Source organism: Typopeltis vanoorti, chromosome 6, assembly GCF_054136105.1.
Source record: "Typopeltis vanoorti isolate ZY-2024b chromosome 6, IOZ_Tvanoo_1.0, whole genome shotgun sequence".
Classification (NCBI taxonomy): Eukaryota; Metazoa; Arthropoda; class Arachnida; order Uropygi; family Thelyphonidae; genus Typopeltis; species Typopeltis vanoorti.
In genome coordinates this window covers 32,338,319-32,355,473 of record NC_143554.1, presented here as the reverse complement: position 1 = coordinate 32,355,473, position 17,155 = coordinate 32,338,319, and the positions used below count along the sequence as shown (strand labels likewise).

The window sequence follows — 17,155 nt, the reverse complement described above, 5'->3', positions numbered from 1 at the left end:
TTGTACATAGAAATCATTTTCAAATTAAAGAAAAAAAATTGCACTGAGATTGCAGAAGAATTTTTTTTTAGTGAGAACCAGTGTAGGTCGTGTTATGCTAACATACAAAATGAATTCAAAGTGAGCTATGATAAGTATTTATTGTGTTTAGAATAGAGAGAAACTCACATGATCATTCTAGTGATTACTTGAAGGCCTGTAAATAATAATAATAGTCTATGCAAATAACATAAAGATATCATATTGTCTTACTGTTATGTTACTTATTCCTCAGAAAACTTATTTTATATGTAATCTTAGTGGAAAAAATGTTTTGTTATATTTTATTAATAGTATTCAAAATGCATCTATAACTTTTTTTTCTTTTTTTTTTTGATGATGATTCCCACTTATATTATTACCTTGATTACCTTGATGGACCTGTGGTTTCAGTCAGGATTTCTCCATGACTGCAGGTTGTAAAGAGTCCAGCTATTCCTGTCTTGGACTTTTCTTCTCCATTTTCTTCCAACTTTCTTAATCATTGGGTCTTCCCACCTTAAGGCTGGTCTTTCAGGTTTCCTTTTAGTATCTCTCAGATACCAGTTTGTAACTCTGACTGTCTATCTGTTGTCTCTCATTCTGGCGAGATGTCCTGCCCATCTTCTTTTGCTGTTGTAGATTGTTTTTATTATATCTGTGAGTCCAGACTTCTTCCTGATTTCTGTGTGTCTTACGTGGTCTATTTTGTTTATATTGCATATTCTTCTTTCTATTGCATGTTGTGTTGTTATTAAGCTTTGTTCTTCTTTTAAAGTTGTGTTCCATGTTTCACTGCCATAAGTTAATGCTGGTAAGATGTGACTATTGAAAAGATGGGCTCTTATGTCTATATCTATGTTTTGGTTGGTAATTGTTGATTTTATTTTGTTGAAGACTATCCAAGCAGCTCTTTTTCTCCTTGCTATTTCATTTGATATATCATTATTCATTTTTATGGACTGGCCGAGGTAGATGTATTCTTCAACTTTTTCGATGGTGTGACATTCTAGAGTGATTGTATGATCTTTACAGTGTTTGTTTTTCATCCATCTTGTTTTGTCAGGGTGTATTTCCAATCCAATTTTTTGGCAGTTTTGGCTTATGTTATTCAGCATTGATTCTAGGAGTTTGGGTGAGTGAGATATTAATACCACATCATTGGCGAATAATAGGATATTTAATATTTCACCATCAATATTTATTCCATCTTTCATGTCAGTTTTTCGAATGATGCTGTCCAGAGTAGATGTGAAGAGATTAGGTGATAAGACATCGCCCTGACGTACTCCTCTACTTAAGTTAATTTTAATCGGGTGATTGAAAAGGGTGATATTTGTTGTGCTTTCTTTGTAGATATCTTTTGAGTTGGATGTATGCTTTTTCTATGCCTTGTTCTATTAAAGCTTGGAATACTGCATTATGCTCAACAGTGTCAAATGCCTTTTTTAAATCTATAAAAAGAAGACAAAGTGGGAGTATTCTCTGCATCTTTCTGTTAGCTGAGTAATAGTTTGAATGTGATCTATTGTTGAAAAGCCTTTTTTGAAACCAGCCTGTTCTTTGCAGCTATTTTCATTGATGGAGGTTTGTATTTGGTTTAGGATGATTCTGGCGAATATTTTATGTGTGTGCGTGTGTGTGCTAATAGACAGATAGGTCTGTAGTTACTGATGTCTTCTTTATTACCTTTTTTATGCAGAATTATGGTCTTTGATGTTTTCCATTCAGTAGTTACTTTCCTTAATTGTATATATTGGGTAAACCTTTCTGCTAGAGCTTTAAAGAGTATTTGTCCACCCATTTTTAATTCATCAGATTTTATACCGTCAATTCCTGCTGATCGGTTATTTTTCATATGGTGGATAGCCATTTTTATTTCTTCAGGTAGGACAGGTGGTTTTTCCAAATTTTCCTCTAGTACTGGAGCTGTGATTACTTGTTTAGATGAGTAAAGGTTCTCATAATACGATTTTACTATTTTTTCCATTTCACCTCTGTTTATGTGTCTGTTTCCTTGATTGTCTATGAAGGCTGACGGTAGTGGTTGCTTTAGGTTTATTTCTTTTTCTATTTTTTTTAGGCTACTGCGGAGCCTAGCTCCTTCTGCCAATTTTGTTGTTCTATATACGTTATAGTCGTCTTTGATATTCTGCCTCAGTTGTTTACAAATAATTTTATATTCTAGACGATCTTTTCCTGTATCTTTCAGTATTCTTCTTTTCTTCAGTAGTTCTATTGTTCTTGCTGATAGGTGTTTCCTGGTCTTAGGAGGAAGTTCATATGAGGTTCTTTCTTTGCAGTTCATTATTTATTGTTAAAGTTTGTTAAATCTTCGTCGATGTCATTTTTTAATTTCCAGTTGGTTTCTTCCACCTTACTAAATTCTTCTGGTTTATCTGTTTTGAGCGTTTTTTATGGTTGGACTGTGCTCGTATGTGTTCTTCATTTTTTTTTATGTATTTTGAGAGTGACTCTTATTGGCCAGTGGTCTGAATGAATGTCGCAGTAAGTTTTCCCAGTGACTTCGACATTTTTTATTATTCTTTTGCAATCTGTTAGGATGAAATCAATTTCATTTCTTGTCTCTCCATTTGGAGATTGCCAAGTCCATCTTTTTCCAGTTCTCTTTTTAAAGAAACTATTCATAATGTACAGCCTTTCTTCTTCTAGAAATTCTGCCAAGAGTTCACCTCGTTCATTTCTTTCTCCTTTCCCCCACGGTCCAATGTATTTTTCTTCAATAAATCCTGTACCAATCTTTGCGTTGAAATCTCCACACACTATTGTGGAATTTTTTTTTTTCCAGTAATGTTTCTCGTAGGTGTTCATAGAAATTTTCTATTTCTTCTTTGTCAGCTGTTGAGGTGGGTGCGTAGGCTACTATTATTTTTATTGTTATGGATCCTCCAATTTTTAATATTAGTGTTCCTAGTCATTCAGAATGGATTGTACAAGAAATAATATTTTTAGTTAGCTTTTCATTTATGATGAAGCCAACTCCTCCAGTCCTTGTAGTGTTATCTGAGGCTCCCAGGAAAATTTGGTTGCCATTGTTCCATTTTGCTATTAATTCAGAGCTTCTTTGGGTTTCACAGAGAGCGAGTACATCAAACTTTACATTTTGCAGTTCTTGAAGCAGGAAATCAATATGGGAGTCAGAAGACAGAGTTCTAGTGTCAAAGGAACCAATAAATAGGGTCGAATTTCCAGATGGTGGTCTACCTTCCTCTGTGAGATTCTTAGCACCCCCCCCTGCTCTTGCAGATTTCTCACCACCACCACCTTGGTGGAATTGCAAAGAGCCGCACAGGACTGGGGGCCTTTTTCTTCTTCTACTTGCTGGCATCTTTACAGTGGTCTACAGCACTTCTCCTGACCATGGTTCTGAAGTGCGCCTTTGGTCCACGGCTCCTTATTCATTATTTGGAGCTGCTCGCTTGGGCTTCCCTCATCCGCCACCCGAGGGACGCTCTTGGTAGGGGTAAGGTCCCCCCCCCCAGTGATATATAACTCGCTCTGTTGTAGGATGCATTGGTTGCTAAACAAAGGATTGCTTTATGTCATGTCATGTTATGTTCTATATTTTAGCAAAATTTATACAATATAAAGAGCATTTTGAAGTATGGATTTAAAATATTTGTGTATTTATGGGTAGTTATGTTATTGGTTTCAAATTACAGTCAGTCCTCCAATTACAACATGCATGACTTATAACTACTCATACTAAATAACAGTTATCCCATTAGCACATTCACTAACACCACACTCCTGTCCCATGGACCAGGTTGTTGCTTCTGCCTTCAAGGCTATTGTTTCAGAAATATTTTTGTTCAGGCTTTTGCTGCTGCTGAGGTTGAAGAAACCCTCAGACTCTTGGAAAGAATATAATATCTTCCACTGCAAATTCTTAAACTGGGAGAAGTTTTGAAATTAGCAAAAGCGTTCACATAGGTTATGTTGAAAAGGAAGAAGAGGATGATTTGTGGCACTCACATATACCCACAGAACATCTTACTGTAGATTGGTAAGCATCCTCAAGGCCTCACTTAGAAGAGAATACTCTTATTATAATGTTCAAGGAGTCTTCCAAGGTAATTCTCATACAGCACATTAAATAGAAACAGAGGTATTATACTTAATGACATTTGTTTGGAATTCATTAATTAGTATATGTAACATCCAGGACATTTGTTATCCCAGCAATCGCCAGTTTTGCACAACAGTATACAGGCTATGCATGATGTGCCTAATGATACACGTGATTAAACTGTCATCAATATGTTTCGGTTTATAGAAAGAAACATTGAAACTGTTTTGAAACTTTGAGATCGTTTTGTGTTATATATCTTTCCTGAAGATTCTGCCAGACAAAAAGACAGCTAAATGTGTCAGTTTTACATTCAGTTAAAATAAAAAAAAAGTTCTACAAATTTAACCTATTTGATTATTCATAGTTGACATAAAATCCTTGTAGTTAAAAAAAAAAAAAAAAAAAAAAAAAAAAAAAAAAAAAAAAAAAAACTACCAAGGAAGGGAAACTTGTCTACTTGAGGAGGCGTAGAACAGTGAGACTTTAAACTTTTATTATTTTTTCTCTCAAACTTTCCATCACCATTACAATGAGATACAGATCCTGTTGGAAAAATCTATGTGGAACAAAAGGCATGAGCGGAATCGAGTACAGTTTTGATGGTGTGATCCTTTTGATTAGTATGATGATGCTTTGCATTGATGCATCTTCTTTTGTAGTGAATGAGAACCAAAGACTGTCATCTGGTTAAGTTAAGAAAATGTCTAGAATTGGAAGGCAGTTATCAGATTCATGGATCCTGAAGTTGATCTTAGATCCAGATGTATGAAGTTCTGATCAAGATTTATTTCAGATAGCATAAAAGACTATTCAGTAACTGTCTTCCCATCCCAAACCATCTGATACCTTGACATCCAGATGGTACTCTTAAAGAAACTTCCAGATTGACTCTTCCAACATCCGAGTTCCTAATTTTAATAACACTAATATCCACCACCTACAGACATCCAAACCTGATATGTTATTCATCACTGAATCACAACTGGCATCCTATACACCTCACCTTGACTTTCTTTATTACATCTACCATGATGCATTTTGTAAGAAGGGTAAAAATTGCACATTCGTTAGGTCTTGATAACCCACGGCAAAAGTTATCAGACTTGGAATCCCCTTTACATAATCATCTTTGGCTGTAGATTTCTTTACATCACTTTGTTGCATTCAGTTGTTGATCTCTATAACTTCACAATTTGTTTTCCTAACTCTGATTTCACATGTTTGAATGTTTATTTTTTAAAGTCAGTCACATATAGTCTAATTACCCTAACAGTGAAGTAATCTTCCTTGGTGATTTCACTATCCACAATGTCTTCCCTTCTCCAACTTTATAGAATTGACAAAGAAGTTGAACTATTTTGTTATTAGTTGATGTTAGTTCTCATCTTGACATGTCTCGTTTTCTATAGATCATCCTTCTTCCAGTTATTCTCAGCATCGTATCCTGTAACACTATAACAGTATGAGTTAAAATGACATTTGGAATTTCTGTGCATCATTTCTATGGTCTGATTGCTGCTTCTGCTATTCTTATCCTAGCATTTGCTTTGAATGAATAACAGAAATTTTTCTTGTTGGGATGAGTGCTTTTATTCCACCCCTTATCCAAACCCTGGTTCTCCAGTAATTGTGCCAAAGCAATTTGAGGGAAAAAAACAACAACAACAAAAAAAAAAAAACAGCATACATATATATATGCTTAATTGCTCAAATCAGTAACTTCAGCCTCTCATTCAAAAAAAATCAATAAATCCAAAGAAGACATTGTAAGGACCAAATGCTTTAAGCTTGTCTCCTGCTCTAAGGACCATTTATCCTTCTGGCCCTCACTAAGGCTGCCAGATGCAACTTCGTTTCCACCTCTCTTATATATTCCTGATGGTACGTTGGTAACATCTAAAGATACGGCAGACCTTTTGGCATTAGTTTTTCCCTCTGTTTTACAAATGACCGAAGCAGATATTCTCTCACTATTCTGCCTACTATCCCCACTATGCCTCCTCTGAAATTTTGCCCATAGGAGATCAGAAAAATTCTCATTAGCCTTAATACCAATAATCCTCCTAGTGTTGATAATGTATTCCTCCAGTTGTACTAAAAGCTTGTGCCCAACTCACATCCATCTTTTCAAGCTGTCGCACTCATCTGGTATCTATTCATAGCTTGGAAACAAGCTTTTAACTAACCTGTTCTTAACCGCTTCACTAATTGGAGACTCACTACTTACTTAGTGATTAACAATATGAATTTTTTCATTCTTGTTCTACAGCAGATCTTCTAGCTTACCTCATCCACCTTTGGATGCATGCCATAGAAAGGTTTGGATGAACTGATTCGCTCTTGATATTTTCATGGCATTTGATTGAGTCTGTGATTGTGGTCTTCTTACCAAGGTTTTTCTTACTTCTCTTTGTGAAGTTTCGTCTGTGATTATTCATTGTGGGTCATGGGGAATAGTTTCCTTTCATCAGATTTTTCTATCAATGCTGGTATACTCCATGAGTTTTTCTCCCTCTCTGACATCCAATCCTAGTCATAGCTTTACAGATGACATTGCTCTTTTTTATTTTCAAAACATTGTAGTGCTTAGGTAATTCATAATTTAAACACTGATCTCCCATTTCCAAGTTGGAAATGCCTGGTGAATTTTAATGCTACCAAAATGCAATTTTGTCTCATTTCTAGGAAGAAAGACCATACCTCACTGTTACTCACTTTTGACAATTATGCTTACCAACTAAGATCAATTTACTTTTTTTGGATTAACTTTCACATGTAACCTGTCCTGCTGGCACAACACAGCCATAGCCTCTTCAGCCTCCAAAAGTCTTGGCATTATTTTTTGTTTCAACTAGTACTTCTCTCTCTCTCTCTCGATCAACTCTTGACACTTTATAAAGCTCAAAATCTTCATGACCTTAAAAATACTGTTTCCAAATTTGGGGTGGTGCACTTAAGACCTCCTTCATAATGTTTAATTGTATTCAGAAGTGAGCGGTTTGCTTAATCGATATGATCCCCCCCTTTCCCTTATTGACTCCCTTGAGCTTTCCATAGATGCTCAGTTGCTACTTTATGCCTTTTTTTAAAATTTTTTTATAGATATTTCCATGAGAATTGAACTGGCTGCTACCATCTCTCCACTTTCATATATGAATGTGAGTAGCTGCTAGTCAACTTTCCGGCCTAGTTGACTGAGTGGTTAGCGTATCAGCTCTCCATTCAAAAGGCTGCGGGTTCGAATCCTGCTGTGGTCATGGATGTTTGTGATTGTCTGTGAACATAGTAGTGGTCATGGTGGACAGGAGATGACGTTTGTATAGATGATCAGCTCGCTGTAGTTAGAGGACTGAATGGTGGAGGTGGAGAGTTGTAGAGCAAGTGGCCTTCCTCGATGAGTCTCTGTCTCCCTGGAGGTGTCAAGTAATAATAATATACAGCTCCAAACTTATTGAACCAACATTTTGTTCTCCTCCTTCATTCCCCATACTCTTTTCCTAATGATTATAATGCTGAGGGCTTCAAGAAGTACATTAACAAATCACTTTCTTCTTTCTAATGCTTACAGCATAATTATTATTACACCAGCATTCCATGAAGTCCATGACTTATTAAAAGAGTCCCTAAATAAGATGACCCCCTTTCCCTCTCAGCTGAGGAAGGAAGGGTCATCATTAAGTGAACTAACCAAAATTTGCACAATACCTGTCATAATACTTCGCTTTTTGAACAACTTATTCAGCAAGGGTATGAGGAATTTTTGATCTCCAAACAAAAAAATCTTCATACCCTTGCTAACCATAGTCTCGCTCGATTTCCAGGGATAACTCATAGTTATCCTCCATTAGTTATGTACTGAAAACTTTCCTGTGTGTCACTCCTATAATAACCTTCAAGTAACTTATATTTATCATATTTCCCTTTTTTGCCTGTCTCCCAATTTCTGTAACCCACAAATATTCATCATGTTCTCCTAAGGATCTTTCTATGGATCTGTCATTATCTTGGTCACTTCCTCATCCTCAAGAAACCCAGGTGACTAGATTTATCTAGTCTAGTTGGGGAGGGGATTGTATCAAGACTTTATAAATGACAGTCTTATTTTTTCTTGTTAGTGTGTTCTTCAATAACCAGGTAACTGTTTGAGCTATTTTAGCCACTTTTGCAGTATGCCCCCTGAACTTCACAGCGCACCAACACTTTCAAATCCTTAAACTCATTAATTTCCTGCTAGTTTCATCAGTATAGTTATACAGCTGGTAATCTCTTCCTCCCAAAATGTATAAATAATAGCCATTCTTCTTTTTTATACTGTGTATTTAAATCATTCTGCAAGATCTCTACATCTTTATTAAGTATTGCATTACCCAATTTTGCGTTATCAGCAAGGAACTGAATATTTCTCTTCAAAGAATGCTGCTGCACATCCCTAGTTACAAGCATTGCATTTTCATGGAATCTGCTCCTCCATAAACTACTTTCTGATGTTTATTTATCAGCCACCCTTTTATTCACATCACCAATTTTTATCCATCCCCATTTGCTGCAGTGTATGTAACAACATTCCATATGAGATTTCTTTCAAATGCCTTTTCAAATTCCAGAAATATCATTGTTTAGCCCTTCCTGTTGTTATTCAGCTCAGCTGTCACTTTAAAAAGCAAGTAAATTACTGACACATAACCCAACATCCATAAAATCACCCTCCTTTCCATATGGTATCTCATTCCTGAACTTGGTTTTTGAATATCTTATCCAGTACCTTGATCACCACTCCTGAGATGTTGACAGTCAGTAATTTCTACCTCAGTTTTGGAGACTCCTTTATGCAATTGAACTATTTTCTCCTCTTTGCACTCTCTTTGGACTCACTAAGATCTGAGACTTATATTAAAAAATCCAGTCAAATGCACTGTTTCTTTGCACATTCCCATAGTATATACAAATTGATACTAACTAATTCCATAGCTGTATTCATATCGAGGTTCTATAATTATGCTAAGCACATCTAGTTCATTACTTCTATTTCCACATTGGCTACTGTTGCATCTGTTACTTATCTCTACTTTTACAAAGTGATTATGCAGCAACTTAACTATTTTTTTCTGCTTCAGCCACCTTTCTGACATCAACATTCATTAAAATTATTGTATTGTAGTCATCCTTCCTCTTTATAATCTGAGTTTTTGCATTTTTTACCATATTGGTTATCTTTCTGGCTTATGCTTTATACTGCTCACATGCTTGCTTGATCACCTTTCTTTTTAAATTTTCTCCACAGACTTTGTAGTTCCTGCTTAATGATGCTATTCATCCATTTAATTCCCACTTGGTTTATTCTTCTGACTAGATAAACAGTCTGCTCCTACTTCCTTCAAACATCTTTTTACAAATTACTATGCACTAAGAACATCCTACTCCCACAGTTTCTTGTTCCATGGCATTTCTCCAAACAGTCTGTGGAGTTTGTGGTAATTACCAGCTCTGTAATTCCACATAAAACTAAAAATTTGGCATGTTTATCCATCTCCTCCAGTCAACATCCCATAATCACTTTCTCCATTTGGCGGTAACCTGGTCACCTTAGTTATTGATAAATCTTCTGATTAGATACTAAATCTTGAAAACTACTGGTACCTTCTATCACATGCTATTTCAGGTAATTAATCTCTGGTAGCTGCATAAATTCCATTTCCTTTTATCAGTGGTTCCTTGTCCATAAGGGCTGCAGCTCTGCAGCTCTTATTTAACAATATTTAATAGAATTTTTCTCTTCGTTCATTTCTACGAAGATATAAATTAAATGCTAGAATTAAAAAGAAAAACTGCACAATATTTACCTACAATAATAACAATGACATTAATTTGTGTTGTTTGTGCTCGTGTAGTAGCAACGCATCTTGGGCTGCAATGCTACCAGCCCAAACTGCATGTAAATCACATGCCCCCCCCCCCCCCCCCCCCCCACACACACACAGTACGTTCCACTAGGTAGTAGTTTGGTGTGGTCTGCATTGAATGCAGTTCCAGCATTGAGTATACTAGCCAGTACTGATACTAGCTCTAGCCTACACAGCACATTGACTATTGCTATAAAATGAATTATATAAAATACTATTGAGCAGTATTGTATTACAAACAAGAAAATAATGGTTTTTAATTTATATCTTTGTAGAAATGAACGAAGAAAAGAATTCTGTTAAATATTGTTAAATAAGGGCTGCAGCCCTTATTTAACAATAACATATTTTGTTCTGTTAGCCTACCCCATCCTGTTTTCCTTCTACTTCACTGAAATTACTCTACCTCTCACATTTTACCCCACTAATCATATCTTATGTCTTCCATGTCTCACTAATTTCAATAACTTTTGTTCATTCTCACACTCATTTGCCTCATCGGTGTGTGTGTGTGTGTGTGTGGTCGCACACACACACACAGTCATCTGCATTTTTTCTCTACTCTCACTCCATTCAGCACCACTTTTTTTCTCACTCTAAACCCCAAATTCATTCACTTTTTGTCCATCAAACTTACTCTTTGTACATCTGTAAACTGTACATCATTCTTCCTACACAGCCTACTCAATGACTAATTTTCACTGTGACCCTCCATGTCAACTCTTATCTCTCATTCTGTAGCAGTAGACTCACCAGCATTGCCTTTTCACTCTTCTCTTTTGTTATTTTTAATAACTCATACCATACTCTTCTCCTTTCACATCACTTGTATCTGCCAAAATGATCAACTCTTTTCTGCATATTAATAACTTTACCTTTCTGCATATTAATAGCTTTATTGATATTATTTGTCTTTTCACCCAGGAAGCATGGAAATATGGTTTCATCCCATTCTTATCAAGCATATGTATATTTCTGCATTAAAATGTTTCTAATTATTTGAGTGTGTGTTTGTTGTATCAGTTGCTTTTTAATTTGCTGATTATTACTTTTACAGTTGAGACTTTTACTTCATATACATCTTTGGTAAACAGTAGAAATTCAGCTCTTAGTTACAGTCTGAGAAGTCATTATGGTTATCTTCATTGCTTTCTTGAAATTCAACTTGTCATGCCAATCTTAGTTCATACAACATCAGGTTTGTTTAAATAGTGTTTAAATCATGATAATAGTGATTTCTTTTTATTTTATTATTCATATTAAAATATTCATAACAGTTAACACGTTCGCTGCCACGCTACTTTGGCATGGTCTGTTCCCCTACGCCGAGCAGTTTTCCTTCTTCAAGGTCAGTACGATAATCTCGTTACCGGAGGTAAACGTCCTACGAGTATACTCGTAGTTGGCTTGTACGGAGCATATACGGTCTATGAGAATACACAGTTTTGATGCTAGCCCCACAAGCCAAGCATTTTGGCTTCTTCATGGTCACTACAATAATCTCGTTCCCGGCGGTAAGCGTCCTACGAGTATACTCGTAGCTGGCTTGTGAAGCAGGTTCACCTACTACGAGTATACTCGTAGTTGGCAGCGAACGTGTTAAATACTTCATCATCACGAACCATGGGCTAACTGCCCGTTGATGTCCGATGCCTGCTTCACTATCTTCTTCCACCTTTCTTTGTCCAGTGCACAGTGTTGCAGTTTTTGTACACCCATTCCACACCAGTTTATATTGTCTTTTATATTGTCTACCTCTTCTGTTTAAACCATCCAAAATACCAAACATAAATGTCTTTATCTTCCGGTCCTCACTCATTCTACAGATGTGTCCAAATAATTGCAGCTTCCATTTTATAATCTTCTGCATTAGATTCTGTTTTGGTTGTATCTTCTGATAGAGCTCTTCATTGGTGATTTTCTGTACCCATCCTATTCTTAGAATCTTCCAGTAACAAGTTAAATACTTGCTGTACTTTAATATATTAATTTAATATTAGAAATTTTAGATTGGAATTACTACTGTGTAATATCTCAATTTCAATCTCTTTTATAGGTATGCAGATCGTGCCAAGCAGATAGTATGTAAAGCTATTGTTAACGAAGATGCTAATGCTAAACTTATTCGGGAACTCAAAGATGAAATCGAGCGTCTTAAGGCATTATTACGAGCTGAAGGAATTGATGTGGATGGTAATCCTTTTTTTTTTTTTTTTTTTTTTTTCAAGTGGACTTTTATTTCTATAAGTAAAAATCTTAGTTTAGTTGAATGCTTCTGATTCTTTCTTTATACTCTTGGGGGAAAAAAAAAAAAGGATGAGAAGGGGGGGTGGAAGATCATACAAATTATTGTAACAAGTCCTTCCTTCCCATCACCTGGTCAGAAAGTAAATTATACTTGATATGGCATTATATTCTTGTTGTAATCTTTTATCCAAGTACGAGCAGATAAGTATTTTTTGTGGAATCAAAATTGGATGCGATTGCAATAATTTATTATACCAAAAATAGAGTAGAAATTAAAAGAATGAGTGGCTGAAGATATTTTAAATGTAATTCAGATATACCTACAATTTGGATGTATCCAGTTGGAAAAAAAATATTGTATTGAGATAGCATGTCATAGAAAAAATCCCTACTTTAAAACAAAACAGTTGTGTTTTTCATAAGTCATGGTATAAACAGCACCACAATAAGAACAAAATAAGTAATTTATTGAGTTACTAATATTTGATATTTCTGACTAGCATCATCTAAACAGAATATTACAGCTGCGGTAAAACACAACACATTCAGTTAGACTGTTGCAATAACAAATTTTTATTTTTTTATATAATGAAACCTGTGGTGAATTCATCACTGAAAAACACACGTACTAACCACAGTAATAACTTTTAATACGTAAATAATTGGGACATCCTCAGTGCAGTAATTCAAACAATACTAGGAATAACATACAGTTAGGGCGCATGATTACAATGGAATCTCATTATGCGTGCAGTAACGTGTTATAGAAGTAAATTAAAATATAAATGAAAAAAAAAAAATAGCATATATAAAATAACATATATAAAGAGATTATTTTACACAATTTTGTATGACAATTTCTCACACTTCAGGAATAATAAGAACGTCGTTGCAGTTTAAATTTGGTCTGTGTAGTAAGGCTTCAGCACTTTCTTTATGTAAATGTTCATGTTTATATAAAGATCTATGTATTTCGACTTTTCCCAATGGATCCTATAGTTTGGGTTTTCAACTTGTGTTGAGAGAGACCAGATTTCTGCGGTTTGAAAAGACGAATGTGGTCTTCATGTTCTGAGATGCGTTTCTGAACAGATCTACCTGTCTATCCAAAGTAAAACAAATTGCAGGAGCATGAGATCTCATAAATGCCAGGTAACATCAAAGGTGAGAGTTTATCCTTAGGAGAAGGTAACAAGTTGTAGATCTGGTTGATGGGTTTGTAAGTAGTGGCAAAATTGTATTTCTTCATAATTTTTGAAAGTCGTTCGGAGATGCCTTTGACATAAGGTATGGGAATCCTATGGGCTTCTTCTTGTTTAGGTTGATGTGTGGGGAAATGACTGATGATTTTTTGAGTTGTTTTAAGATTATATCCATTTAGTGTGGCTGTATTTTTGATTATTTCTAGTTCTTGGTTTAGAGATTCTTTAGAGGAGCAGAATTTGTCTGCTCTGGTAACTAGTGATTTAATGATACCAAATTTCTGAGCTGGATGATGAGCAGAAGAATTGTGAATGTAGCGACCTGAAAATGTAAGCTTGCGATGGACAAACGTGGCGATGGAACCGTCTTCTTTTCTTTGAATGTGTAAAAGCAGAAAGAAGATAACCTGTGGAGATTCTTTTTCTAGAGTAAAGTTGATGCGAGGGTGAAGAAGGTTTATTTTATCTAAAAACAGGTGTAATTCATGTTTGGGATGATCCCAGATTGCAAAGAAGTTGTCGTCATATCGTAGCCAAAATTTTGGTTTGGGTTCAAAAGTGAAAATTTTTTCTTCCAGGTGTTCTAGAAACAGGTTTGCTAAGTTTTGTGATAAAGGAGATACCATTGCTGTTTCTTCTTTCTTGCTTGTAAATTTTACCTTTCCAAGTGAAGTAACCAGATGTAATAACAAATTTGAATAATTCAACTATATCAGATGGAAAATTTTGAGTTAATAATTCTACTGTTTCTTTATGGGGCATGATAGTGAAGAGGGAGACAATGTCGAAACTAATTAACAAGTCAGTTTTTAACAGTTGAATGTCTTTTATTTTTGCGTGAAAGTCTGTGGAATTTTTGATTGAAGAGGCTGAGTGGTCTATGTGAAGACGGAGAAGATTAGATAAGAATCTTGATAACTTGTAAGTCGGGCTGCTAATAGAATCTACGATGGGTCTGAGTGGAACACTGACCTTGTGAAGCTTAGGTAAGCCATAAATTCTAGGAGATCTAGCATGGTATGTCTAGAGATTTTTATTTGTTTCTTCATCTAAGGAGAATGTTGTCGTGACGACTCTTTACTGTCGTGTTCTAAATCTATCTAGTTTCAAGTCACTTTTATGAATAATACAACTAATTACGAAATGATCACCGATCCAAAAGTAGGGAAATTTATATTTATACTGCGCCACCCTATTCTTAGATTAGTCTATATAAATAGTAGGATCAGTTCTAAATTAAGTTAACAGTCATCTCATTAGGCCGAATCATCTATTATCATTTATACTTGGGGTTCCCGCAAGATTCGAATGTTTATGAACGGTGCAATAATAAGGAATTCAGGCAAACACAATATTTAGATCAACAAAACAAAACATTTAATATATGATATGGTTAACAAATACAAGAACTCTATTTTAAAATGGAACTATACAATTAACTTAACACTTCTTCTTAGGTTACTGATGCTAATTCAATGTTCTAACTTTCATATACTATTCACAGTCTCAAAAAACACAATTCTTCTTATCTCAAGTTAATATAACAATTTCACATCTTATTCAGTCTTCACAAATCTATCAGCTCAATGTTTATATTCACAGCAGGCAATAAACTACGTAAGCTATATTCCAAGCAAATATATTCCCGGACCTTGAGCATCGGAGGTATATTACAGTTAATGCTAGAATAGAGAAACTTATACAACTACTCTTACCAGACAAATTCTTCAATACATCAAATTATTGAGAGAGCACTTATGAATTAACTTAATTAACATTAGCGGAACACACATAACAAATATTCTCCATAGTTTAAACTGTATTACTGTAAGTCGCACTTCACTATTCCAAACAACAGTAATTAGGTACTAATATCTTTTCCTGTTCACTTTTCTCCAAGTAACCAATATAACCTTTTCCTAGGGCAACATAGAATTTAATCGTAATCCAGATTAACTGGAGCTAATCAGAATTTTCGCATTGACTGTCCAGTTTCCTTTTATCTGATTACGGCATCAACCTTTCTTCATAACAACAGCAGTTTTCGCTTATAACATTAAACTTTATGTTTCACTACTTATAGGTTCACTTCCGAACACTATACTCATAAATCTCTGCCCTGAGGATTATATAATCTTGGTTCCGCAAAACTCTCTCCTCACTCCCTAATAATAATTCTTCTCTATATCTCTCTATATATGACCTTCACTCCCACCTTACGTTCGAACGCCACGCTCTACTCCACTCGTGGTTGTTTACGCGTGCGTCTCCATGACAACAGACTGCACGTAAACATTTCGCTAATATAATGTATGCTCTATTATTATTCATGAGTGATTACATAACATTAAATATTTCACAAATAAAAACAACAGAATATTTAAGCTACTTCTTTAACTTTTTGATTACGTATACAGTTAAATATAAATTAACACTTTACGTTACACCACATATATTTAGTTATACCAAATTCTAAACATATTATTATTTTATAAGTTAATAGCAAGTCAGATTTTGAGTAAATATTTAATTAGTAATTCTTGATTAAGGAATAATAAACAATTTTATATAAACCATGATTAATATTTAATAAGCCATGTTAAATGTGAATGAAAAATAATAAATTACATAACATAGCTTCATTCACAATTTAACAATGTTTCATCAAGTAACTTATTTAATTTCCAGAGTTGACGTTTTGTAGGATCATAATCCAGTTTGGCGTAAGTATTACGATCTTGGAGTAGTAAATTCATTTTCCGATCATATGAATTGGTATCAAGAACCACAGTGGTATTTCCTTTGTTAGCTTTGGTAATGATTATGTTTTTATTATGTTTTAAGGAGGTAAGAGCTTTCAATTCTGATGGTGGGATATTTAAGTCCAAAGGTTTGGCATGATAGATTATTTTTGCTACCTTGAAATGAAGTCTGTTGGCTTCAATACTGGAAAGATGGTCGATGTTTCTCTCTATGTTATGTACGAAATCTAAATATGGGAAACATTTAGGTAAAATCGCAAATTTATGACCTTTTGCTAAAACATTTAATTCGTCTGTTAGTTGATGGTTAGATAAGTTGACCACTGAATATTAAGGACTGTGATCGAGACTTGCTCCACCTTTGCTCTGAGTTGCCCTAGTGTTGTACTACCAGGTGTTGACTTACGCTTGGACTCGCCGAACGTTCTTCGGCATGAAAATCTTAGATTTCGATCTTCGAGTTTCTTATTTGACTTTAAAATAATGAGGGATTTATTATCCCCTTAATTTACTCTGCTGAAAAAAATAGCCTCTTGGCTCTTTATTGTAGTAATAATATATGGGTACACCTTTCTGGCAGTTCGTATAGTGAAGTATGTAAGTTCTGTTCACTTAAACCTTGATATTATCCAGGTCTACCTACTCACTGATGAGATCTCAATAAAGGTCGAAACTAGTCTGGGTAGTGACCTTCCCTCATAATGTAAAACAGTAATACATCTCCTAGGAGCCGAGTTTTACATTATGAGAAAATATTAAGGACAGTGATCAAGACTTGCTCCACCTTTGCTCCGAGTTGCCCTAGTGTTGTACTACCACGTGTGGACTTACTCTTGGACTCGCTAAACGTTCTTCGGCATGAAACTCTTAGATTTCAATCTTCGAGTTTCTTATTAGTCTTTAAAATAATGAGTGATTTATTATTCCCTTACC

General features: G+C 35.0%; 1 protein-coding gene across 4 annotated transcripts in view; it reads left to right on the top strand.

Moving 5' to 3' along the window:
- Nucleotides 1–17,155, top strand: part of unc-104 (kinesin family member unc-104) — a 942,286-nt gene that overhangs the window by 255,733 nt on the left and 669,398 nt on the right. For all 4 annotated transcript variants that reach the window (XM_090394094.1, XM_090394092.1, XM_090394093.1 and 1 more), the window contains exon 12: nt 12,068–12,204. In XM_090394094.1, the coding sequence (XP_090250220.1) occupies nt 12,068–12,204 (137 nt within the window). The remainder of the gene's footprint in view (nt 1–12,067; nt 12,205–17,155) is intronic.